We start from the raw sequence: 24,697 nt of genomic DNA, 5'->3' as shown, positions 1-24,697 counted from the left end.
CTAAAGACAGAATTTCGCCTCCTCTCAGTGCTTGAAGTTCAACAGGCGTCTATCTCCCATGATTCAACTATCTATAATCCAAGGGTCCAGCACCGGATCCTTGGATTCTGGCGAACGGTGGTGTGTTTCTCTCCAATACAATTTGTAAGTTTAATGCAATAAGAGATGGATAAAAAGATGTATGTATTATGGCATGGGACTTCTGCTTTTATAACAGACTCACACCCCTTCAAAATAGCAGTTAACAACAGTTATTCGTGTTCAAAATTCAAACAAAAAGATAAGTCTTTTGGTTTGAATCTAACCTCTGCTAAAAGAAATCCGAAAATAAAAATAAAAATATTTATATTATTTTCGGGCTATCTGAAGAGACCCCAAGGCCCAAGGCCCAAGTCTTGATTAATTAAATATTATTATTAATCAAGCCCATCATGCAAGCCAACCATCCAAGCCCATCATACCACCAATTTCTTATTTAATTGATGTAAAGGTTTCATGCTTATAAAGCATGAGAAACCTTTTGGTTTCTCCAATGTGGGACTCCATTTGCTTTCAAACTTCCAACAAACTATCCAAGCCCATTTTCTATATATTATTCACACATTAAGACCAATTACATAAGTCATGAAGGAAAATTCGAAACTAAACATTCATTTGGCTGAAAACGAATATTCAATCTAGCGAGTTATTCAATTCAATTCAATTTTAGACACCAAATATGAACTTTATAGAATATGCTCTTTTATGTATACGTTACAAGCTTATTGATTGTGAGGCTGGAAATGTGAAGAGAATCTTTTAATTCCTCCACAAGAGAAGGAAACATGGAATAAAAAAAACTCTAATTCAATGACTTTTGGTATATATGCTTGACAATTGACATATAACAAATAAAATCAAACACTTGGGGATGTTGTATAGTGTGTTTACATGAGACTTTTGCTATCGTGATTGTGGAGGATTGTCGGAATTTTCATAAATTTTTTTTATGAAGAACTCTTGTTGTGGTTACAAAACAAATAATCGGTTTTTTTTTTTTAAAACTTACCATTACTAAATTTGCATACCCGTTTTTTTTTTTGGATCAAATTTCTCTGCTTACTATTAGGTCATGCATGTATGCATGAGGCGAATATGATAATAAGATAACATTTAATCATGACGGAATTTGTTTTAATCCCACAAAACAATAGAACACCAACACCTACAATTGAAGTTATAAACAAGAACATTTGGTGGGAAAGGGCTCGATTGACCCCTTGCATGCATGTATCACTTCACTTGTGGATGGAAATTTTGGATTGTTTATTCAAGAAGCAATGATACATATATAATAGCACACACGAACAAGACATATAAACTTAAGCAAATCTACTTGATACACAATTTCTTTTATTAGGTTTTCAATAAGTTTCTCCACGTTGTTGTACGAAATACGAGCCAGCTTCACAAACAGCATTCTGAGCCAATTTTGCGAACCTCTCGACCGACTTGGGAATGTGCTCACTTGCATGATCTTCCCTCGAAGCCCTTACTTCAGACTTATCCTTCATATCAAACCCAATCTTCCAAACCTCATCACCAAATAACACAACAAATTATTCCAATGAAAAGTGAAATATAATTAATATCACCAGCTTGCTAGCTAGCTATTTCTGATGTTTCAAATTTCGAATGTATTCGATCAGCTGCTCCAAGTTGTTGTGAGAAGATCCACCTTCGGCAACACTGTCACGAGCCAATTTCGAAATGGCATCCATGGAGCTCTGGATCTCCTCCCTTTTGGGTCCCATCAAAGTTTGTACCATGCTCTCAATGTTGGACCGGTCACAATTTTCATTCAATTGGAGACCAATCTTCCACTGCCGGCAAACAGTTCTGCTAATAATATAATGGTCCCCCAAATTCGGCCAACAGATCATGGGCAGCCCGGCCACAATGCTTTCAAGCGTCGAGTTCCACCCACTGTGGGTCAAAAACCCACCTACCGATTTGTGCGCCAGCACCTCCTCCTGCGAAACCCAATCCACTATGTACCCTCTTTCTTTCGTACTCTTTTCCAGCTCTGCGGGAATTTGGTGGTCTCCAGATGTGATGTCGGACCTCATGACCCACAAGAACGGGTGTCCACTGTTGACCAGGCCGTACCAAAACTCTATCACCTGGGCACGTGTCAAGTGGACCAATGTCCCAAAGCTGACGTAGATAACCGATTTGGATGGATGAGAGTCGAGCCATGTCATGCAATTTAAGTCGCTTTTCCAAAGAGAGCCGTGGGATGCTAGACCTCGAGACATGTCACCTATTTGGGAGTTGAGGAGAGCGTGGAGTGGTCCAAGGGTGTAAATCTTGGGAAACGTGAGGGCCATGTGGGAAATGCAAGGAGCATCTAGCTCATAAACTGTGTCAAGAATGAGAGCCGAGGCTCGTTTTAGGGTTTGGGTCTCGTTGATAGCGAATTGAAGAGATGGGTGGTCAGCTTGTTTGACTCGGCAAAAACCTGGCAAGTCTTGGCGACGCAAAAGACCTTCCATTCCAGGCACTCCCGTAATTTCCACATTCATGTCATCATCTGTTTAGAACTCACAAATCACATTATTAAATTTCTTTTTTTCAAAAGCAAGTTAATTAATTATGACAGCTTTGTGCTGACGACTTCCAAAATATTGTATGAGTGTTACATGCGCGGGAGGATCTTGTTAGAAGCTTCCAAAATATTACATGTATCATTCCACCCCAACGTGTTACGTTTCAATTTATTAGTGTTTATATTTCAAGTTTTATTTATGTTTTCTATTCTCAAAAATCCATGTAAGTTTGTTTCATAAGACCAAAAACAAACAAAAATTGTATAAAATAAATGTTTAATTCGATGGCGTTGAATAAAATAAGTGTTACATGACTTATGAGCGTGGGAGGAAGTCAAGACCACTTGCCACATTAAAGATTCGAAGCTTCCAAAATAAACGAAAAATTGAAGTGATGGAGGTCGTTCATATATATAGAGACGAATAAAATAAGAGTTGAAGCAAGTAGAGACTCTTACCTTGAAAAGGAAGCTGGCCATTCTCAATGAGCTTGGGGAGACAAAGACAAGTCCACAGGTAACGAGGACAAGGAACGTTATAACTTAGAATGGGAAGCCCCAGCTCCTCCGCCACGTCAAACGCAAAAGTCACGAGCCCATCTGTCATGATACAGCTCGGAGGCGGCACCAGAGCATCATTCAATTCAGCCTTAAGCGAAATGGTTTTGAGCAGCTCCCGGAAATGAGGCCTAATGGACGTCTTCAACGCAATCAACAACTGGCTACTCAGGGTACGGGGGTCGTCCTCGGGGAGGCCATCGGAGATGGACTCGAAATGGAGGGTGGGGAAATGAGTCGAGAGTGCTTGGCGGTTGGCCAAGCGCTTGTGGTTGTGGTGAGTGTTGACATAGGTGACATGAAGGCCTGCATGGCAGAGAAGCTCGGCTAAGCATAGCAAGGGCTTCATGTGACCTTGGAGTGGGAAGGGAAAGATGACTACGTGAGGTTGCTTCATTGCCATTGGGTTAATATTTTAGCTAGGTTTTCTTGCTCTTAGGGCTTTCTTAATTGTAAGTTATATCAACTCAGTACAGAAGGGGTGGTATATATAGAATCTGGAGATGGCATATAAAATTGCACGGCGTGGAAAATGTAAACATAAACTAAGATGTCGTGCATACGTACACTTATACTAATACTATACCTTGAAATAAAAACAACTTTTAAAAAAAATTAAAAAAAATAGGTTCAAGGATGGTGGCCACCTCACATATGATATATATAATAGTTAACGTGACACATAATAATAAATTAGATACGATAACTCATGGCACACAGGCCCAAAAACAAAACAAGAAAAAAGATACTGTATCTCAGCTATTTTTCTCATCCAATGAAATTCAAGTTGACCCCAAAAAAAAAAAAAGAGGAGAGAAAACTAAGAACAATGATGAATGATGAGATGCTGGCATTTATACAGCAAGGTTACACAAAATGGGAAGTAATAGTCAATATGAAGAAATGACACAAAATTGAGTTCCACGTTGTTTCGAAGTCAACCGATATGCAGGTAAGATCCAGTCCCTCTCAATCGACATATAATATTTTTCTAAACAGAAAAAATTCTTTCAGAATATATCGTATCGAAAACCTCGAACCAGCATTACCTATAAATATATATAGTATAAACACGCGAACAGATATAATGAGTCAAATAACAAAGGAATTAAGATATTCTTCGTTTAAGTTCTCAAATAGCCACTCTCAGAAACAAGTCTCAATAATGTAATTGTTTTTGTCGTTTGCCAAAAGTCTTAGTGCAACACATACAAGTTGGTGTGGAAATCTTCCACGCATCCATCTCCATCTATAGAACTATGGAACTATCGAAACCGATTCTTTCTATACATTATTCATACAATTAAGATCAATTACACAACTCATGAAGGAAAATTTGAAAGTAGCATTCATTTCTTATTTGAACAAATCTTTGAATCTAGTGAGTTATTCAATTCAATTTAATCTTCGATATCAAGCATGAACTACGGAATTTATATACGTTACAAGCATATTGATTGTGAGGTTGGAAATCCGAACCAACTATTTGATCCCAGCCTCATGCCATTATTGTTGTTGTTTCGATCAATATATATAAGCTGGTATTCTCAAACGAAATGACTAATATACCATGCATTCAAACTATTCGAACGAAATGACTAATATCTTTCATGTGCAGCATTAATTTTCCATGGAGATCCAGCTATGTTTGGCAACTGGGAAATTTGAATATAATCTTTTAAATTCTTTTTTTTTAATCCTCCACAAGAGGAGGAAACATGGAATAAAAAAGACTCGAATGCTTGACAATTAACTGACATCAACATCCAACACTTGGGGATCAAGTTGTGTAGTGTGTTTGCATGCTACTTTTGGTATATGGTGGCTATTTTGACCCCTCAAGTTTAGCCGCATTGATCGAAGCGATAATTTTTTATTTATAAGAGACAGAAGAGGGATGTAATTGATCATGGAGGATTGTCGGAATTTTTATAATTTTTTTTTATGAACAGCTCAAATATTTTCATGGTTACAAAACGAAATAATCGTTTTTAAAAAAAAAATTTATACCTGCCATTACTTTGCATACCCTCTTTTTTGTTGGTCATATTGCTCTGCCTACCATTACTTTGGTACAAACACTTATTAGAGCTGATTAGAGACTAGGGCATGCATGTATGCATGAAGATATAATATATGCATGATAAATTAAGGGTGTTGATAAACGAACTTTAAAATTAACTGAATACATCTTAAGTACATTCTTATATTTAAATTAAAATGTAAAATTAACTAAGCATACCCAATTTAATTACTAAAAATACCCATGATACACCATACATTCTATCACACAACAACAAACCCATTCGAGAACTAGCTGCCAAACACTATCAGACCACCAAACTCATTCAAAAGTTGGCTGCCGAATACAATGATAATACAGTAATATAAATAGAATCAAGAAAGACAAAGAACATCAACAAAACTTCAAACAGCATCAATCCTTTTTGAGCCCAGAAACAAAAATAAATATTAGTATAGCAAAGGAAACATTTTCTACTGAGATTTGAGAGAATAGAATAAAGCTTTCTCAACCAATGACCATTTTGGACTCAAAATTTTCCTTTTAACTCCCAAATTCCTTTCTAGTGTCTCTTTTCCAAGCCTCATCTCATATCAAAGTAGAAAATATTATCACAAAACACAACTCAGAGAAGCTATCTCAATTATTCCCATCCAGCCAACAAAGACAATCACGCATCTCATACAAGATACACACAGTCAGTTCAGTCTTTCAAAATCTATCCTTTAGGCTAACCCAGCATTATAGAAACCTGATGCCAATTCTCATCGTCGTTTCTTTTCCCTCCAGAAGAGCCTACAACTTATCAAATTTCTAGAAACTCTTCTTCTCTGGGAACATAAAGCATACCAAAATAGTTAAAAAGTTCATACCGTACACAGATAAGCTCGAGTTTCAAAGACAATTCACTATATCTTGCGAATGATGTACTTATTATTAGGATTGAATATGATGACTAGGGTGTACTTATTAAAATTACATTTGTTTCACAATTTTTTTCTGTCATTTTATATTAAGGTAAATTAGTTATTTAATAAATAGAAAGTGTACTCATTTAATTTAGAGTGCACCCTAAATTAATTGCTCAAATATCTCTTATAAATGTCTCCAGGGTTTGCCACGAAGACCCGCCTTTACTGACACCGAACCCAAAATCTCCTCCCTCCGATCTTCCACCAATGCCCTTATCATCTTCTTCTCCACCGTTCGATCCATCACATTGGTCCCATCATATCAACCCCAATCTTCCAAACCTCCCAACCCATCTACTATTCACCGGCTGGTCCGCCAGTTGGGGCGAGCAAAACATCGGGACTCAAGGTAGAGCCCAATCCACCCAAAGCTTCATGGGCCAGGACCTCCTTTTTCTTTACCAAGGATTTGGTCTTAGAGCTAACGAGATTCTAGTGCCCATTGGCAATATGGGCCCACCCAGCTGCAGGTGATCCAGACTTCCTAACATAGAAAAATAGTTATAGACTAGTAAATTGATGGGGACTTCCTAACATCGAAATAGTTATAGAACTTGAATATCACGGGGATAGCATTATTTTGTTATTTTCAATAAATTATATAATGTTATGTGGAAAAATTATCACGTAGAACGAAACTTGATTAGTTGAAAATAGCAAAACAGTGTTATTCATGTGATATACAAGTTTTTCTTATCTTCCTTATAAGAGCATTTCATCGTAAATTGATATTTGCAATATGATAGACTAGCATATATGTAGCATGTCCTTGACACAGAATAGTTATATAGGATTCTATTACCAAATAAGTCCTCGGAAGCTTTTTTCTTGTTATGCCTAATGTGGCCAAATCTACAAAGATAAAAGCCAAAAATCCAAGAGTAGCTTGGAGTTAGAAGAAGCTTTTCTTCGGTCCTTAATTTTTGTTTCAGCTTTTCACTTTAAGTTATGCTCTTTAGTCTTTTCCCTTTAACCAGAGAGATGTTATTTTACTATGCACAAAAGGGAAATCAATACAAAATGAAAAATGCATACATACATTGCCTCACATAGACACATACACAATACCTTAGGTTAAAGCTAGCTTTAATAAATAAAGGGTTCGTGATTCAAATTGTTAAGAACAATTATCCTTACAATAAGTTCTGGTGTTCGGCTCTTTCTTGTTCTAATATTACTTGTATATAAAATAATTATATATAAAAACAAAAAAAACAAAAAAACCTTAATGAAGATAACAATACCGACAATGTACTAATAAAAAAGGATTGGAATATGACAAGGACAAGTAACAAAAAAACGGAAAGCCAACAGAGAAAGAAATAAAACAATGACAGATGCCCGTAAAATGAAACAAGAGTCCCTAGTATTTTCCCCACATTTTATTTGAGCTGGCTTGCTTTACTTACACACCCATTATTCTGGAAGTAGGCCATGCTCTCCTCCATGTCCTATGCCTATTGGCTGTGATAAAATTTCAGATATGGTTAGGTAAGTTTAGCCATCTTTGTTCTCTAGCTAGCGCACAGCACACAGGACACAGGACATGCCTCTTTCTTGATATTAACAGCAGATAGTCAGAGACATTGCGAATATTTGGATTTAATTTTGTAGATGCAAAGCTTTAAGAATCTAATCATTGATCAAAGACTCCAGATTAGCACTATAAGCTTACATTTTATTTCTTATTTTTATCTCTTTCGGATAATGCTCGATGATTTTTTTGGGATGATTTAATTTAATTAATTTTTGGTAAAATTTATAAAGAAAAGACAAAGATTAAGTCAAAGTTAAGGAGCTCCTAAGTCCGAATAAAACCAAAAGAAAGGAAGAAAAAGCCTTGTATTGGTTTAATCATAGGTCAGGCGCCTAAAGCCATAGCCCAGCTCCAATCAGAGCGGCCGCTGACGTAAGACACACAGAGCTTTTCGGGCCCCACATCTCGTGGGGATCCGTGACAAAGAAAGAAGTCTCCTGGCTGGGGCCCCCAATAGCCACCTCCCCCTACAATGATGTGACCGCCCTCATCATGTAGCCTCATACCTATACACGCCTCAATGCATATCAGCCGTCCGATCATAAACCAAAACGATCTCTGCACCGCACCACACACAAACACTCTGCCTCTGCCTCTTGTCTCTTTCTCTCTTTCTCTCTTTCTCTCTCTCGCTCAGAGTCAGCAAAGCTCAGAGTGACAGTGTGTGTGTGTGTGAGCATTGCAGATTGTCTGTACTCCTCTGAATCATCGTCTTCTTCTCCGGTGAAAACCAAAACGCACTCACGAATTTCAAGAACAGCAGATTAAACCAGAACCCGAAGCGGCATCGTTCTTGGCCTCTGTGGCGGTAATTCTTTTCTTTGCTTATAATCTACGTTGCTTCGCGCGGTATTTGTTTTTTGTTTTGCTTACGTTTCGGATCTATTTCGGGATCGGTGCGTTTCGGTAAATGCGTTTCTTCCATTTTTAAAGAAGCTCGTGTGAGAACTTGTTTGGCTAGCTAGCGCATTTGCATTTGCATTTTTTGCTTATTTGTGTTCCGTTTGGTTGCCGAGAAAGTAGATGCTGAATAAAAGACAAGGAGTTGTTTTTCTTCAAATGTCATTGCTGTGTGTGAGGGGCTCATGATTGGAAACTTACGAACGTAAAAGGCTTTATCTTGATTCTTGTGCATTTTACATTTCTTCGTTTTCTATTCAGCCAAACAGAAAAGAAAAGCTTGAAGGTGTTAGCTTTTTGTTGTGTGATTGCTGCTTTCTTAGGGTTTTGTTGGATCTATGAGTTCTTGCTTTCAATGTGATGATTTCTGTGGTTGCAAGACAGGATTGTTTAAGCTATGTCATAATTTTATTTCCTTCTACATAGATCTATTATTTTCTTTTTCTTCCATATGAGTTTGGTGACATCAGGACTTTACAAGTTGTCCCATTATTATTGAAAAGTGCAAAAAAACTCTCTGTATTTGGTTACCTTAAAATTGGAATGCGATATCATTCTTCTCTGTTTACCATCTGCATTGGATTGTTTGATCAAATCCTGTGTTTTACAGCCCCCTGATTTGCAACTTATGTGATTATTTTGATTATCGTTTTTCTTTTCTTTTCAGAATTTAAGGTTGGATAAGAGTGAGTGGGAAGTGAGAACAGATTTCCACACCGCTGGCAGCTAATATGTGAAAATGAAGCTCCAGAGCTACAAAGCAATCTGATGTATGTCCAAGTAGTCGCTTTGTAGAACCTGCTGAGGATATGGGATCCAGAGTAGAGCTCAAAAATAGTTCCAAAGAGCAGAACAAATCTACCATAGAGGACAAGGTTCAACAGCCCCAAATGAGTCGAAGAACAAAGCATCTAGAGAAGGTGAAACTGAGAACGGGTGTTGGTTTGCCAGAGCATGATCTGCGTCAGAAAGCAAGACAAGATGCAGATGATAGTGCCTTGGTCCAAGAAAAGTCTTTGCGAAATCGGCATAAGCAGAGTATGAAGGCGAATGCAGCTAAAGTTGATGAGCTTGTCAAGCACATGTCAAACTTGCCTGGTTATCTTCAGCGCCCTGAGAGAGGAGTGGACGTCAAAGAAAAGGCATTGAATGTTGGGGTTCTGGATTGGGCTCAGCTAGAAAAATGGAAACACAAGCAGAAACATCCCCCAGAAAAAGGTAGTAATGGTTTATTGAGCAGTAGCCGAATTTCATCCTTGGAAAAGACTGTTGGATCATCTACATCATCTGATCTGGTTCGCACTGGGACACAACACTCCTCGCGCTGTTCCAATCTCAAGTCATCTCAAAAGGAAGGCCTTTCTCAGGGTGCCAAACCATCTATCCAGAAAGATGTGCGCTTTCAAGACTCTAAAACTGCTTCGAAGAATGCCATTCATGGGCACAAAAAGATACCCTTCCCCTATGGGTCTCGTGGAAGAAACCACTCAGATATAATGGTTGATAAGGGAAAGGGAAAAGATTCAGGTCAGAAGATCACTTCAGAAATGGGTAATGCGGCAGCAAACTTGAAAAGTTATGGAGTCTCACTCGGTCAAAAGGAAGAGGTTAGCACTTGGGATGGTCAAGCTAAGAATACCAAGGAGTTGCAAGAATCAGATATCAAGAGGAAGAATATTGATCGAAGAATCATTTCGGAATATAAAGAGGGAGCTATGTCGTCTAACTTGGGAAGATATGATGTCTCACTCAGTTCAAAAGGAAAGGCAATTGCTTCCGATGGTAAAACTGAGAAAAGGGTGGAGGAGTTTCAGAAACCAGATATCAATCTATGTCATCAACGTTTCCCTGTTGAGGAGAATGCCACTGTTCTCTCTCCACCAAAGGAATTGCCCCAAAATGGCTTTACAAAGGTACTGGAGCTTTCAAAACCAAGAGCATCACGGGATGAGCGTGTGACAGAAGCTAAAGGGATTAGCTTCTCAGGTGGCTTTTCTACCAAGGAGATGGACTTTGCAGAACTCTGTTCTGAAGTTCCACACTCATGCCCACTGCCTTCTGGAGTTGAGTTTAATAAAGTGTCAAACATGATGTCAAGTGGCTCAATCAACAGTAACAGTATGGGGCCTTCCTTTGTTCCATCTCACATGCGCTCATGCTCCAAAGGAACACAAGACCTGCTATATGAAGATAAATTTATAGAGAAGAAAAATTCAGAGAAAAAGCTTACCCGTTCAAGTTTTGATATTTCAAAAACATCAGATCAAGAAGAGCTGGCAACTAGAAATGGCAGAAACCCAACTCCCAATCGCCGATTTAGCTTCAGCTTAGGTCGGCTTGGTAGAAGTTTCAGTTTTAAGGAAAGTTCAGATATTCCACAGTTAAGTTCCACATATGTGACAGCCAAATCAGGTCCTGTGAGATCTGGAACTTCTGATTGCCCAGATAATCCAAACAGAGAGAAGGCAAGTAGTCATAATAGAGCTAGGTCAAGCCCATTAAGAAGGTTACTAGACCCAATACTGAAGCACAAGGAGGCAAATCCACACCATTCTATTGAAGCTGTTAAACCCTTGAAAGCAAATTTTAATTCCTTTGTACCCAGGCCAATCACTGTCAGTGACTCGTCACAAGCTGCGAAGAGTGAGGCATCATGGGTTCAAGCTTTTTTGCAATTAACAATCAAGAACGGACTTCCTTTGTTTAAATTTTGGGTTGACAACAACAGCAGCTGTCTTGCAGCAACCATGAAAAACTTATCATCTGGAAAGGATGATGTAGTCCAATATTTTACATTTTACTCTGTTAATGAAATCAAGAGAAAAATTGGTGGCTGGATGAGTCAAGGAAGTAAAGGCAAAAGTTGTCGCTATGTTTACAACGTTGTTGGTCAAATGAAGGTTTCTAGCTCTGACTTCTCCAATGTTGACGGACAGAACTTCAGTAATTATATGGTAAGAGAGTCTCTGTTGTATGGTGTTGAGCTAAGACAAGCAGATCAAGAATCACCAAAGTTCGTACCAAATAGGGAGCTTGCTGCTGCTGTTGTCAAGATACCTAGCAAAGACTTGAGCCATGCTGAACAGCAGACTGACGAGGAAGTTCTGGAGAAGGGCTACGCCAAGTGTTCACCGGAGGATACATGCTCTTACAGCTGGGAAGACAGTACTATAGTCATTCTTCCTGGTGGTGTCCATAGCTCACCAAACAAAGGAGAACCTTCGCCACTAATTAACCGTTGGAAATCTGGTGGGTTATGTGATTGTGGAGGTTGGGATATTGGTTGTAAACTGCGTGTTCTCTCCAACCAGAACAAATCCTGTCAGAATCTGAAAGCATCCACATATTATCCTTTTTCCGATCATTTTGAACTTTTCGATGAGGTATTCATTTTTGGTTTCAGCTTAGCGCCATCTCTACACCGGACAATTGGTGATGTTGTTTTAGCCAATTTACATGTTGGTTTTGTATTTCATTTCAGGAGGAAGCACAGCAGAACAGGCCAGTTTTCAGTTTGGCACCAGGGAAGGATGGAAGCTACTCGATTGAATACAATACATCACTTTCTTTGTTTCAAGCATTCTTCGTCTGTGTTGTTGTGATCAGCAGTAGGAAACCATCAGATCTGTCGGAAGTGAGTAACAGGTCAGAAGCAAAAGTTTTCCAGGAACCGAGTTTGATTGGAAACAATGGAATCCAGGTGACAGGGCCAGCAAAATATGCCCCAAATCCACCACTGTCCCCCATTGGAAGAGTCTAGCTTCGTGCAAGCAAAGCCTTTCGCTGTTCGAGTCCAACAATCGATGGTCTTCAAGATTCAAGAGGCAGTTTATAGAACTCCTAAAGGCATACTATCTCATAGTCAAGAAATCATTGTTGTTTGAAAACTTGCATGAGTACGACCCTTGCAATTTTGTGCTGGTTGTACTGCAGTACCAACATTACCATGTGTAAAGGAAAAAATGTCGTTCAATACAGAACTCAAATACTAAAACTCAACATCTTCGAAGAAGGATGGTGTAAATACTCTTATGCAGGGTTATTTCAGATATCATAGTATAATTCTCCACGATGCCTCTGGTTTTTAGTTTAAGATTACGACATTTTGAAGTTGAACAGGTGAAAAATTATAAGATAAATCAGGCACACAGACGAGAGACGACAAAGGGGCAATTAGCCAAATTCCAAAATACAATATAGTTTGTAGGTTTCACAAGTCAAGAACTGAAGCATGGTGAATGCAGATAAACCATTTACCATCAATTCTCTCAAACACATTTGTTGCAAACTGTCCCCCCCAACTGCTACCCTTTGTCTTAACCAATTCCACACAAGAGACATACCCTACATCCCCTATAACACGAACATTGACATCTTTCAGCTCAATCTCTAGCGGAAATTCATAGTTCGCCCATACGTAGTCCCAGCTAGTCATAACATCTTCATAACCATATATCCCACGTGCACCGGGGTGCACACAACAGACTTCTTTCCGGTTGGCCCAAAGGGCTTGCATGGCAGCTAAATCCCCAATCCTGAATGACTCGTAAAATTGAGCATTTGCTGCTAAAACAGAAGTTGTACTATCTTGGCGCAGAAGTTTGAGGCTATCCCTAATTTGTGCTGCTTTAGGATAGTTCTCCTCAGCAATGGCAATGTCTAGATCACGCTCCAAGGTTTGCACATCCAATATGATGCTTTCGCCACTTGCGCTATCCTTTGAGTCATCGCCTTTCACATTACATGGTCTTAATAACCGCAAACCAGAGGCCTGAATAGAGGATACTGCACTGAAAAAGTACAGATTAGAAGTGTTCAAATGGATGGTACATTGCATCAAAAAGGTCAATGGACTCAAGGCTGTGATGAACATGTAACAGTCGAAACCTTACAATTTATGGGTAAATTCCTATCAGAGGTTTTCAAGATAAGCATATAGATTACAGTGGCAAGGAAAATAAACTTACTGGGTCTTTCAGTCCGCAATTTGATACGACGATCCCCAGGCAAAAACTGATTTTTATTCCCCCTTCCAAACGTCTTTGCTACAACTAAATTGTATTGCTTTAAAGAAGGTGAAGGGAGATGATGAAGCATCCCAAAACTACAATTGCAGGAACTCGGCAAGCTGTAAAATTCCCTAAAAGAACCATTTCCCTGGGAAAATAAAGATCAAAATAAGTCCATATCACCTCAACTTGAAATATAAGAATGTAAACATAAGAAATATAAGAATGTAAACAACAATACAGGAAATAATTAACAAATTCAAGCATCTTCCATTCGTTTCTTTCATAACTTTCAAAAACCCAATCCGAATTTGAGATTTCCAACACTGTGAAATGGAAATTCAGAAAGAAAGTAAGCTTTTTTCATACAAAGATCACAACTTTAAAATATACATTTACTCTAAAGCTTATCATAACTCACATTTAAGCAGAAACTAGATCCATGAAGCGCCATGAAGAAGAAGAAGAAGAAGGTTTGCAATAGAACCCATAAATTATATAACGAATAGGTCAATGATAAGGATAACGATTAGGGTTAGGGCTTTGAGCTGTCAGTCTCCTGCTAATAGTTAGAGAACCTGTAGGGACTGAAAAATTAGGAGCAGTGGAGGGCATTCGAGAAGACAAAATAAAATGGGCCTGATTCAATGAGCCGGCCCATATTTTAGCAAGTTTAGGTCAACTTGGTTAGTCCTGGGCCAAACTTTGGACCTTCCAGAAAAGATGTCGTTTTCCTTCTCCAAACAAAGAAGAGACTCTTTCCAAGAAACTTCTGGGGAGATATCGTACTTGTTGTAAAGGCTTAATCGTGTAGTGGTGTGGCTCCAAGACATTCCAAGATTGAAAAGATTTCTTAATGAACAAACAACAATACATGTGAATGTCCACCATTTCCCTTGTCAACGACAAATTGCACCCAAAAAAATAGCATAAGATAATATCAAATCGCATATCTCCAATACTTTATTCTTCACTTTGTTTTTTGTTATTCTCTAGGAAATTTCAATTGCTCAAACTTACTTCATTGACAACCAATTTTTCTTGTTATTTTAAACTTCTAGGACTTAAACCATATTCTCATGTGTAAGGACGGACGGACTTAGGATTGCAAGTAGACAAAAAACTCAAGTGAATTTCATTGATAACAAAAAAATATATACACATATTCACAGGAAAAAAGTGAGCATGTTTAATAAAGTATAACCTATTGAATAAGTAAGAACACCAAAATCAATTACAAATCCTATTTGATAATTCATAACTCATAAATTGAAACTAATAAGCTCTAATTACAAATCCCCAATTGATAATTCATAAGTCTCAATTGCAAATCCCTAATTGATATTTCATAAACTCCCAAAAAAAAACTCCGATATTTCTTGTTATTTTAAACTTCTAAGGCGGGGAGACTTAAACCATATTCTCACATGGCATGTTTCATGGATTTGAAGACCTGAAAGAGTGCTTTGTAATCAAACTTTTTTCTATGTATATTTTGACCAAGCAATTAACTTGACTTGCTCAAACAAAAGCAAAAAATAATTGAATGGTGGGGGCTAAAGAGCATGTTGGTCAACAGTTGGAAATTTGGTCCAAGGCAATTGAAATATTCAAGTTTTGTGAAAAGCCACTCTCCTCCGTACACCTAAAGACTTTGGTCAAAATTGGAAAGCTCTTGAAGGGTTTTCAAGGAAAAAAATTATGAAGGGGATCTGATAAAATCCATGCACATTTGTTGACAGACCAATGGGATCTTCGGAAGGGCTGTGTCTTAGAAAGGTTCAGACTGGTTTACGTAAACGTAACCCACAATGTTAGATTTGCAGAGTACGTAACACAGATTTTTGTTTTGTGGTAGTAAATTATGGACAAGTCATCAGATTTTGCATGCAGCAACAAGAAGTGGTTTGTTCAGTGGTCCTGGTTTATATGAGTCACGCTGACCCTTTCTTCCTCGGTTGCTGGCTGCCTGGCTGCCTGGCTGCCTGCTTATAGTTATTTTGATGCCCCTCTGCAGACAAAAAAGTCGATGACATAGAGCAAATGGAGTAGGCCATATTGTCCATTGAGCATACATCAGTGAACTTGTCTAACAAGCCTCCCAAACATCCAGGATTTATGAACTTGTCTAACAAGTATTCTATTTCATTCTTTCACTATGTGTTACTAACACATGGGTATTTGAATGATTCTAATTCTTTATTTTCCGTTCATTTACTTACACATATATAAAGAACTAGAATTCATAATTAAATACTCTTAAAACAATAAATAAAAAATGAACAAGAATAAAGTAGTTGATTCGATTGCAATTTCCTTATAATATCTTTATTCTTGATCAGTTCTAAAAAAATCGTGCTTAATATAGATTTGTTCACAGTTGTTCATGAACGCGCATAAAATAAAAGACTATGGAACTCTAATATATTGGTATGAGAGAGTCTATATGAAAGGATTCTTTTAAAGTAGAAAAATGGCAAAAAAATAGGGTTTGGTTTGGTTGGTGGGTAGAGCTTAGCTATGTAGAACCACTCATAGTGGCATGTATAACACGTAATAATTAGAGACTTAGGATTGGAGAATGAGAAGGGAGTGGGGAGAAGAAGAGAAGCGTATAGATATGGGGAATCTTTTGGGTTTTGGCATGAAATGGTGGGAGGTCATGTGACACGTCACGTGGAAGAAGCCGCCTTGGCCGTTTATTGTCTTCTGGTTGACTGCCTGCTCTCTCTCTCTCTCTCTCTCTCTCTCTCTCATCATTCGCTGCTTAACCTTCCTTTAACCCAAACCAACTTTCACTCGTTGACCACCATTCACCAGTCCATTTTGTTGTGCCCCTCCTCGCGTTGCCCAAGTCATTGACGGAACTACCCTTCTCCAATAACTATCTTTTTGGTGATAATATTATTTGTTTTTTATTTTTATCAAATGGGCCATACCCATACTAATTTAATTTTTTTGTCGTTTGGCAGTAAATTATTTAACAACGCATAAAGGTTAGTGATGGGATTATGCTGCATAAAGTTATTGCGGTGGATGAACTCAGATTTGCAAATAAACCAATTCTACCCACCCAAATCAGTTTTAATTGATTCGCTCTGTTAGAATTGCCCTTTTGGTAGGTTTTAACTTTAAGATTTGAATTAAATTATTTATACCATGCTAATTGGCCACATTATTAATGATATATCTCACACTGTTAAAATCTACCTAAAATTGTATATCTTCAATTAAGTGTTACGTCTTTTCTTCTTTTTTTGTTTGTGCCCCGTGATAGTATTCATCTATCAGCACATCTTTCTTAAAAATGAGATTCTTGTGTCATGATATTCACTTTTGGGTTATGAATGGATCGTCTTGACGATTCTTTATATGTTCTCATGATACTTCTTTTATTTTGATATTCACTCGTTGTACATTATACTATGGTGTAGTATAACTATTTCATGTATGTGTGAATATTCATTAATATTATACCATAAAGTATAAATATTCAACAAAGAAAATCTAATAATAAACATGACTTATGTAAGAAGTTAGACATATTATAGTATGATGAAATAATTTTTCGTAGTAGCGAGATGGTCCCATTTATTTACTTTCCGAATTTATGTCATCAGCTTCTTTTCTTCTTCTTCCCCTGCCACAAGCAAGAAACAAAATTAATGTGAAAAAGCTTATTATAATATCCCCGAAATCACAAAGCTCAGTGGGGAATCTACCTTTCTTTATATAGGTGCACAAAAAAAGGTTAAAAGAAGTCGTTGGAAGAAGTTAATGGGTGACAAAAATGCCGAGTCAGACAGACAACTCTATGCTCTATAGACTATACAATGTAGCAATGCTATGCTCACCTCAAAATTAACACCCACCACCAATCAACCCCCTCCTCCCCTATTTGGCCTTGCCAGGACCATCCCACGTGCTCTTGCTCCTCTCATGATTACCCTACTTGTTTTGGAAAATAATCGGGCATCACCGGAACACGGGAATTCAGTATAATCAATTCATCTATATTATAACACGTGTATGAATTCTGTACATAAAATTGTTATTGATTTTGAATAATAAAATGAATAAAAATGGAAGTTTGAAATTTAAGGAGCGGACGAGGGAGTCTGTTATCCTCGTTTACGGAGCCCAAAAGCGGGGGACCAGAGCACGAGGGCATTATCGTAATTGAACCCGGAACTTTGATCTCGTAAAACGATTAGTTAAAATAATTAACAAAAATAATTATTTCCTAAATCTGAATTTACGATAATTATATAAAAATTAGTGCAGACTAGGGCCGGATGATTTACCGCCTTCCTCCGCGGCCCGCACACTCTTCCCCACAGTAAAACTGTAATACAAAATTGCCGCCCTCTTTTATTTTATTTTATTTTCCTATTTTTAAAACAAAATATACAGTTATAATTTCGAGAACGAGAATATCTGCTTTTACCTCGTTTTCTCAAATTTAGTTTTTAATTTTTTAAAATAAACAAATTTTAAAAAAAATTACTGTTGAGAATAGTTAGCAAGGTTCACTCATCAGTTTCGCAGAGAGGGAATAAAGAGAAAGGGAGGAGAGAGAGAGGGGTCGGCGATTTGTAGAAAAATAAATAAAAAGGGGGGACTTTTTCTTTCTTTCTTTCTCCCTTTCTCTGTCTCAATCTCTGTGTGAGAGTTTCTAGAGAGAGAAAGATAGAGGGAGAGAGAGAGAGTTTTAAACATTTTAGTGTGGTTTTTGGTTTGGGATTTGAATTGAATTGAATTGAATCGTGTATCTCTTTCTCTGTCTCAACTGTCGCCCCCGTGTTCAACTCGCGTGGCTGGCCCAGCACTACCAGACACACACAGACAGACGAAGAAGCCAAACAGAGAGAGAAAGAGAAGAGAGAATAAAAAAAGCCTTTTGCTTTTCTTTTTCTTCCGTTTCCCGATTTATCAAATTGTACGCGTTATTGGTCTCTCTCCTCTTGTAAAAAAGCCTTTGGCTTTGGTGGTGTCCTCCACGCCTCCACTCAAACTCAGAGCCGCTGAAGAGCCCTTCAATCGCCTCAACAATCAGATCTCCTGGGGTCTCAGTGGTGTCAATTCGCGGCTCTGATCCCCTTCACGAACCGCTCTAAACGACCGTGGTTTGTTCCTCTCCTTCTTCTTCCTCACATTTGATTCGATTTTGAAGGGTGCCCAGCAATCATGTTGTTGACCTTGTGAAGTAATATGGAAGTTGTGGTTACACCAATAACAACAACAACAACAACAACTAGAAGATGACGCTTTACATTGGTCGCGAGTCATCAAAGGTTTGCTCTTTTTCACTTTGCATTAATACCCTTTTTCTCTTTTTAAATTCAGAAACGCAAAAAAATTGCCTTTTTGTTGCTTATGAGTTATGACTGATGTGCTCCTTTTTCGTTTTTGTTTTGTATTTCTGATTTGAGAAGCTCTGGAAGAGAATTTGCGCTGAGGTAATCACCGAGATCAACCTCCTTGCCGCGAATTGGAAGTATCTTCTTGCCGGTCTTGTTTGTCAGGTGCTTCTTCTTCTTCTTCTTCTTTTCTCACTCTTAATTTCCAAAGCTCTTCACGTTCAATTACTCTTTTGGTCTTCAAAATTTTGGAGCTTCCAAGTGAACTTTGCTTATGGTGATGAACAATGGGTCAACCAGCTTTTTCTGATTGAAAAAGTAATTTACTCCATGCCTTTTCATTTTGAAGGCAAGAAAAAAGAAAGTTGAAAGTTGGTTCTGGTACAAGGTTAAGATCATGGTTCGACATTGTGCGAACTTTGAGAGAAGATGTATGCTTTTAAGCATTAGAGGAAGTTACCATCAGTTTAGAAGCGTGTGACGGTTAAACAGCAGTTTTCTACTAAACAAATGCTACTATCGCCAATTTTATTTCATCTCCTACTTCAAGTGTGCAACTTGGGATGCATTGATACATCGTTGGTGCTAGTGAGGTTTTTGGATTTTGAAACCGATTCTGGCTTTCTTCACCAATTTGATGAATATGTTAATGGGTTTTTATCAATATAAGTCCATCAGACTAAGAAAAAGTTCTTTGTAAGCAGATATTTTGAACAACGTAGTTTTGATTTGCTCTTTGTAAGTTTCATTTTTTCCCCATGTTGTTAATTTATGTGAGCTTTATGTTTCAAGTTCATCTCATTTGCAGTACATACATGGTCTAGCTGCTCGAGGAGTTCATTATATACATCGGCCAGGGCCAACACTCCAGGATGCTGGCTTCTTTCTTCTTCCGGTTCGTAGCAATAAATTTTTGTTTCATCTGTGTAGTGTGAAATTGATCATGGAAAGTGCTTTCCTTTATTCAATCCTGTGTATTTGCTATAATGAGTTTGGGTGTCTTTGTAGGAACTTGGGCAAGACAGAGCTTATATCAGTGAGACCCTGTTCAGCTTCATCTTTTTATCCTTTGTGTTGGTAAGGTTCTTCTGTGTTGTCTTTTCTATATTTCTTTCATCTCTATAACTTAGTTACCTGTGCCTCGTTCTGTTCAATTTAATTTCGTGGGGATTGCAGTTGTGTATATATTGGCATTGGTGACTGAATCCACATGTTCGTGCGTCTTGAATTTGCTATTGATTCATCAAAGCAGTTCATAGTTTTTGCCCTCCTTATTGGAATAGGCTTCTGTCAGCATCTCTTCTATGACGCTAAAACTGATGTGCTTCGCAACTTACATTCGTGATTAATTTTGTCAATTTGTTTAACTGACTGACTTCAGCTGCAGATCATATGAATAACTGAAAATGTTGTGAAACAGTTTTTTTTTTTTTTTTTGTTTTTTTTCCGCTTTTTATAGTTTCTTTATTTAATAGCTTTTTGTTTCCTTTAAAGTTTCAAAAGTTTAAGGGTGTTTTATGTAATACTTTCTTTTAAAATAAATCACTTGAACTTATCATGCTGTCCATGTTGGTTTTCATTTTATAGTTATTCCTTTTGAACTTTCTAGCCTGTCTTTTTCTTTGATTGATTAGTGTATGGTTTCAACTTATTTGCCCACTTGTATTCTGGTTTATTCTCTGATAAGTTCCATTATTTATATTTCCCTCAATGTGGTGCATGTTCTGTTGCAGTGGACTTTTCATCCTTTCATTTTCAAGAGCAAAAAGATATACACAGTTCTAATATGGTGCAGGGTTCTAGCATTCTTAGTGGTAAGTACTGATAATTTCTTTTTTGGTTTTTGATTTTTGATTTTTTACTTGAACTGATTTGAAACCTGGATTCATGCCGGTGTGATGTATGAGAAGGATGAAATGGAAAGTTACCTCCAGTAACAGAATTTGAGAAGTTGGTTCTGTGATAAACTTGGAAATATTGATTCATTTTGTTATTTACTTTTCTTTTACTTGTACCTGATTTGAAAAACTCATGAGAGCTATTTTAGTTCCAATGGTTCATTTGATATTTGGAATTCTGTTAGATTTCTTTTCTTGGTTTTTTTCGCTTTTAAGTCATGTCTTGAGTTTCTTCTTTTCGACGTGCTGCCTGGGAAAGATAAGTCGTGAATTGAAACTTTCGTATGCAACAGAGAAAACAAGACTTCGCCATTTAACTTTTTCTGTGAACCGATGGTGACAAACAAACCCCTACTTTTTTTTCTGACAGTTTCTACTGTTTATTGCAGGCATCTCAATTTCTCCGGATTATCACGTTCTATTCCACCCAGCTTCCTGGTCCAAATTACCATTGTCGTGAGGTAGGCTGATTGTTTAATTTCTTGATGTTGTTATGTACCCTATGATGTGGTGGAGTTTAATTTTTATTTACTTTTGAAATTTTCTTTATTGATGCTGTGCAAAACTCTGTATGTTGTAGAAAGCTAAGAAGCTCTATTTTAATTGTGCAGGGTTCTAAACTTGCCAGGCTGCCTCCTCCGGATAGCGTATTCGAAGTCCTCTTGATCAATTGTAAGATATCTTGATTTACTCAGATCATTTGGCATATTGCTTCTTGTATTACGGCTTTGTGCTGATTTTGATTTGCTAAAAATATGCAGTTCCGAGGGGTGTACTTTATGGTTGTGGTGATTTGATTTTCTCATCGCACATGATATTTAGTCTTGTCTTTGTGCGCACTTATCAGAAATACGGTACACAAAGGTAAAACTTAGCTTCTGAGTTTAACGACTTGTGACTGACATGAATTTTAAGTGCATTGTGTTTGGCTTACCACTTAGATAAATTGGCTTCTGGGTTCTGCATAATTAATTTTGTATTTAATCTCTCTACCAATGTCATTTTTCTAGATGTACATAGTCTTGAATGATTTAGAGTTGTAAATCACCGCAGATTTATAAAGCAGTTAGCTTGGTTACTCGTCGTGATCCAGAGTTTCTTGATTGTGGCATCGCGCAAGCATTACACAGTTGATGTTGTTGTAGCATGGTATGAAGATTTTTGCATGCTTTCATGTTACATATGTTTTTAAGCCGATGAAAGTTTCTAAGTTATTTATTTGGTTGAATAATATGATTTCCTGCAGGTATACTGTTAATTTGGTTGTGTTCTTTATTGACAAGAAATTGGCAGGTTAGGTTGTTTCCATTTGTTTTTTTCTTTTTTTTAATTTCTTCATATTTTTGGTTTGGTACCAATGAGCAGCGGTACTAACATAGTTGTTATTGCAGAATTACCTGACCGGACCAATGGAGCTGCATCTTTCTTGTTACCCCTAAGTACAAAGGACAAAGATAGTAAGACCAAAGAAGAGAATCACAAGCTCTTGAATGGAATCTCCGGAGACCCTGCTGATAGGGTATAGAGAATCTACACTTCTACAATTTGAATTTATCAGTTCAATAGAAATCAGCAGAGCATTTTGTGATCTGGACTAGAATTTACAGTTGTTGCTGTTATTTATGCAGAGGCAACGAACTCAAGTTAACGGCAAGACTCTGGACGATGTAAACACAGTACATGCCGATGCTACAATGAACGGTGCATAGAACAGAAGGGACGGTGCTGCAACAAGGAGACTTTTGTTTAATGGCTTATTGTCTATTAGGACCCAGGGTTGAAATGAAAGGTTTTGTAACATGTGTGGATGGGTTCTGTGCTGGAGACATATATGACATGATTTGTATTCTAATGGAAATGGAATTTGGGTTACATAGTTTTCACATTTTGCAGTCCTGCTTGCGTTGTTCTACTTTCAAGTTTTAAGGACTTCATATGATCATCATCTAATACCCAGCATCAGCATGCACCATGGGACTTAGAAGTAACATGAAATTCTGTTTTTACCATGCAAGTGTTCCCTTTTAACCTGCTGGTAAATTTATATATTTTTTCCGTTTTAACCTGTTGACCATAAGATGGTTTAGGAAAAACAAACCTTTAAAATCAGTAGATCTAGACAAGTCATAGCTTGATGAGAGAGGGAAGGGAGCACATGATTTGTGCTGTTGGTCCAAGTTAGTGCTTCCTTCCTGTCTATTTTCAATATGCAGCTATTGCCCCACATTGTCTTGTAGACTGCAGTTTCCTTAAATGTATGGAACAGCACAAGATTTCTCAGCAGGAAAGACTTCTCTCCTACAAAATTGAAACCTCACCTCACATGCCCTCTTCTCTTGTCACGTGGAGGGATAACGTGCCTCCCTGTCTTCCTTCTATCACAATCACATTACAAAACTTGGTGTTATCTTACTTGTAATGGGGATAGTAATGTTTTGCTGTCTTCAGCTAATAACATAATGGCATGTGAAAAAGTTATCTCACGTATCATTATGTTATTGGCCCGGTTGCATAAGAGTTTCTCTCTAGAGGGGTTTCTGTTATCACATATGTAATATTAATGCAGTCCAATAAATTGGGTTTTCAGAAGGGAACCAATTTTAATTTCTTAAATTGTATTTCAAAACTTGATTGCAGCCGTCTTTACTTTGTGTTCACTACACAAATGCTGAAGGAGATTAGCTTATGCTGGTATCGTCTTAAGATTGCCAATGCCTTTTGTTGAAAATGGGGGAAAAAAAGGTTATGGTATAAAGTTGGCATGCTTGTGTACTTACACTTGATGAGTAAAAACTAATATCTTGATTACTAAACAATTTTCTTCCATTATGGTGTCAAACAAAAAACCAGCTTTTGGGCATACCAGAGTCATATTTAGAAAGAAAAAAAAAACCTATTAAACCCATTTTTGTGTGAGTTATATGTGTTTGTATTAGTGTCGGATGAGTGCAAAGCGACTCTACTTCATGATATACAGACCCAAACATATAGAGGGGTGATTTGAATTTAACCCATCTAAATCAAGCTTTGACACCAATGCATCATTGCAAAACTAGATCCTTTAATTATTATATTCTGTTGTTGCTTATATTTTAGTTTAAAATATATGCCCTTGGGATGGGCTGTATGCTGTATCTGTATTATCACAGCAAAGTTTGCTTGCCCATGTGAGCTTTCTGTTGATACTTGACAGCATAGAGAGAGGCCCCATATGTATAGCTGGGCCATCTTATGAGTTATATATGAGATGAGTTGAGAGGCAGGATAAAGATGAGCAGCATATTGCCCCACTCTCCTCCATCACCAGAAAGCACGCTGGCGCAATTTCAGCTGCAAAAGCTGGTCAATAAAGAGAGCAATTTTTTTTGCCAAGTCTATTTGTGTGATCTATTTTATTATATGAGCCTTGTCAATGTCATGATTGAGGCATGTCTAAACTAAACTCTCTAAAAAAAACCAACCACTTTTCTCCATTGATATGTTCTTTCTTTTTCATGTAAAAGAGGGTCCTCTAGACCCCCATATGGGCGCATGTTACACTGTTCCTACTTATAGCAACACTTGTCACACTGTCTGATCAAGCATGCTCTGTTTTTTCTTCTTCTACTAGCATATATGCATTATATTCGTGGTTAATTTTTACCCAGGATTGGACTTGTATTTGCTAAATTATGTCAAACAAGAGTAAAAAGTAAGAAATGATTCTCTCTCTCTCTCTCTCTCTATAAGCTGGAACTGTCACTCCCTCAAAACAGAGGAACCTTGTCAAGCCACACACTTTGTTTTTTTGCTTTTGTTTTTGTCTTGTACAGTATATAATCTGTGTTGATGTTGAAGTTTCGTGGAAGAACAAG

General features: G+C 37.6%; 4 protein-coding genes across 5 annotated transcripts; 2 read left to right on the top strand and 2 right to left on the bottom strand.

Annotated features, from left to right (window-relative positions):
* Positions 1–1,260: 1,260 nt before the first annotated feature.
* On the bottom strand, positions 1,261–3,588 carry LOC110769846 (7-deoxyloganetic acid glucosyltransferase-like). Its single transcript, XM_021973884.2, has 2 exons — positions 3,047–3,588; positions 1,261–2,572 (listed from the first exon to the last, which is right to left on the bottom strand). Exons 1-2 carry the CDS (start codon positions 3,546–3,548, stop codon positions 1,650–1,652), a joined length of 1,425 nt encoding a protein of 474 aa, XP_021829576.2. The 5' UTR covers positions 3,549–3,588; the 3' UTR covers positions 1,261–1,649.
* Positions 3,589–8,229: 4,641 nt separating this feature from the next.
* Positions 8,230–12,645, top strand: LOC110769821 (uncharacterized). Its single transcript, XM_088254988.1, has 3 exons — positions 8,230–8,484; positions 9,244–11,959; positions 12,058–12,645. The coding sequence occupies exons 2-3, from the start codon at positions 9,386–9,388 to the stop codon at positions 12,334–12,336; spliced, it is 2,853 nt and encodes a 950-aa protein (XP_088111114.1). The 5' UTR covers positions 8,230–8,484; positions 9,244–9,385; the 3' UTR covers positions 12,337–12,645.
* Positions 12,646–12,733: 88 nt separating this feature from the next.
* Positions 12,734–14,182, bottom strand: LOC110769822 (Nuclear transport factor 2 (NTF2) family protein). 2 transcript variants are annotated; one of them, XM_021973863.2, is made up of 4 exons: positions 14,007–14,178; positions 13,827–13,911; positions 13,544–13,733; positions 12,734–13,361 (listed from the first exon to the last, which is right to left on the bottom strand). In XM_021973863.2, exons 3-4 carry the CDS (start codon positions 13,671–13,673, stop codon positions 12,787–12,789), a joined length of 705 nt encoding a protein of 234 aa, XP_021829555.1. In that variant the 5' UTR covers positions 13,674–13,733; positions 13,827–13,911; positions 14,007–14,178; the 3' UTR covers positions 12,734–12,786. The 2 variants fall into 2 exon arrangements, with proteins under 2 accessions (XP_021829555.1, XP_021829554.1); XM_021973862.2 differs by lacking the exon at positions 13,827–13,911 and having other exon boundaries at positions 14,007–14,182.
* A 3,983-nt stretch (positions 14,183–18,165) lies between these two features.
* On the top strand, positions 18,166–22,735 carry ATIPCS1 (Inositol phosphorylceramide synthase 1). The gene is made up of 12 exons (XM_021973856.2): positions 18,166–18,879; positions 19,021–19,110; positions 19,754–19,840; positions 19,954–20,022; positions 20,679–20,759; positions 21,233–21,304; positions 21,455–21,515; positions 21,605–21,707; positions 21,897–21,992; positions 22,090–22,136; positions 22,235–22,362; positions 22,472–22,735. The coding sequence occupies exons 1-12, from the start codon at positions 18,847–18,849 to the stop codon at positions 22,550–22,552; spliced, it is 948 nt and encodes a 315-aa protein (XP_021829548.2). The 5' UTR covers positions 18,166–18,846; the 3' UTR covers positions 22,553–22,735.
* Positions 22,736–24,697: the final 1,962 nt, after the last annotated feature.

The sequence above is a fragment of the Prunus avium genome, chromosome 6 (assembly GCF_965620075.1).
Source record: "Prunus avium chromosome 6, drPruAviu1.hap1.1, whole genome shotgun sequence".
Taxonomy (NCBI): domain Eukaryota; kingdom Viridiplantae; phylum Streptophyta; class Magnoliopsida; order Rosales; family Rosaceae; genus Prunus; species Prunus avium.
The sequence above is the reverse complement of the archived record's forward strand: the minus strand, read 5'-3'. Positions and strand labels throughout refer to the sequence as shown.

Excerpts from the sequence above, each read along its gene's own strand:
- LOC110769846 (XM_021973884.2), bottom strand. The coding sequence starts at position 3,548 with ATGGCAATGAAGCAACCTCACGTAGTCATCTTTCCCTTCCCACTCCAA. Across the intron at positions 2,573-3,046 it reads TGGCCAGCTTCCTTTTCAAG|ATGATGACATGAATGTGGAA; the intron begins GTAAGAGTCTCT and ends AGTTCTAAACAG.
- LOC110769821 (XM_088254988.1), top strand. The coding sequence starts at position 9,386 with ATGGGATCCAGAGTAGAGCTCAAAAATAGTTCCAAAGAGCAGAACAAA. Across the intron at positions 11,960-12,057 it reads ATTTTGAACTTTTCGATGAG|GAGGAAGCACAGCAGAACAG; the intron begins GTATTCATTTTT and ends ATTTCATTTCAG.
- LOC110769822 (XM_021973862.2), bottom strand. The coding sequence starts at position 14,039 with ATGGCGCTTCATGGATCTAGTTTCTGCTTAAAT. Across the intron at positions 13,734-14,006 it reads GATCTAGTTTCTGCTTAAAT|GGAAATGGTTCTTTTAGGGA; the intron begins GTGAGTTATGAT and ends TTATTTTCCCAG. Across the intron at positions 13,362-13,543 it reads ATTGCGGACTGAAAGACCCA|TATCCTCTATTCAGGCCTCT; the intron begins GTAAGTTTATTT and ends TTTTCAGTGCAG.
- ATIPCS1 (XM_021973856.2), top strand. The coding sequence starts at position 18,847 with ATGACGCTTTACATTGGTCGCGAGTCATCAAAG. Across the intron at positions 21,993-22,089 it reads GTTGATGTTGTTGTAGCATG|GTATACTGTTAATTTGGTTG; the intron begins GTATGAAGATTT and ends GATTTCCTGCAG. Across the intron at positions 22,363-22,471 it reads CCGGAGACCCTGCTGATAGG|AGGCAACGAACTCAAGTTAA; the intron begins GTATAGAGAATC and ends TTATTTATGCAG.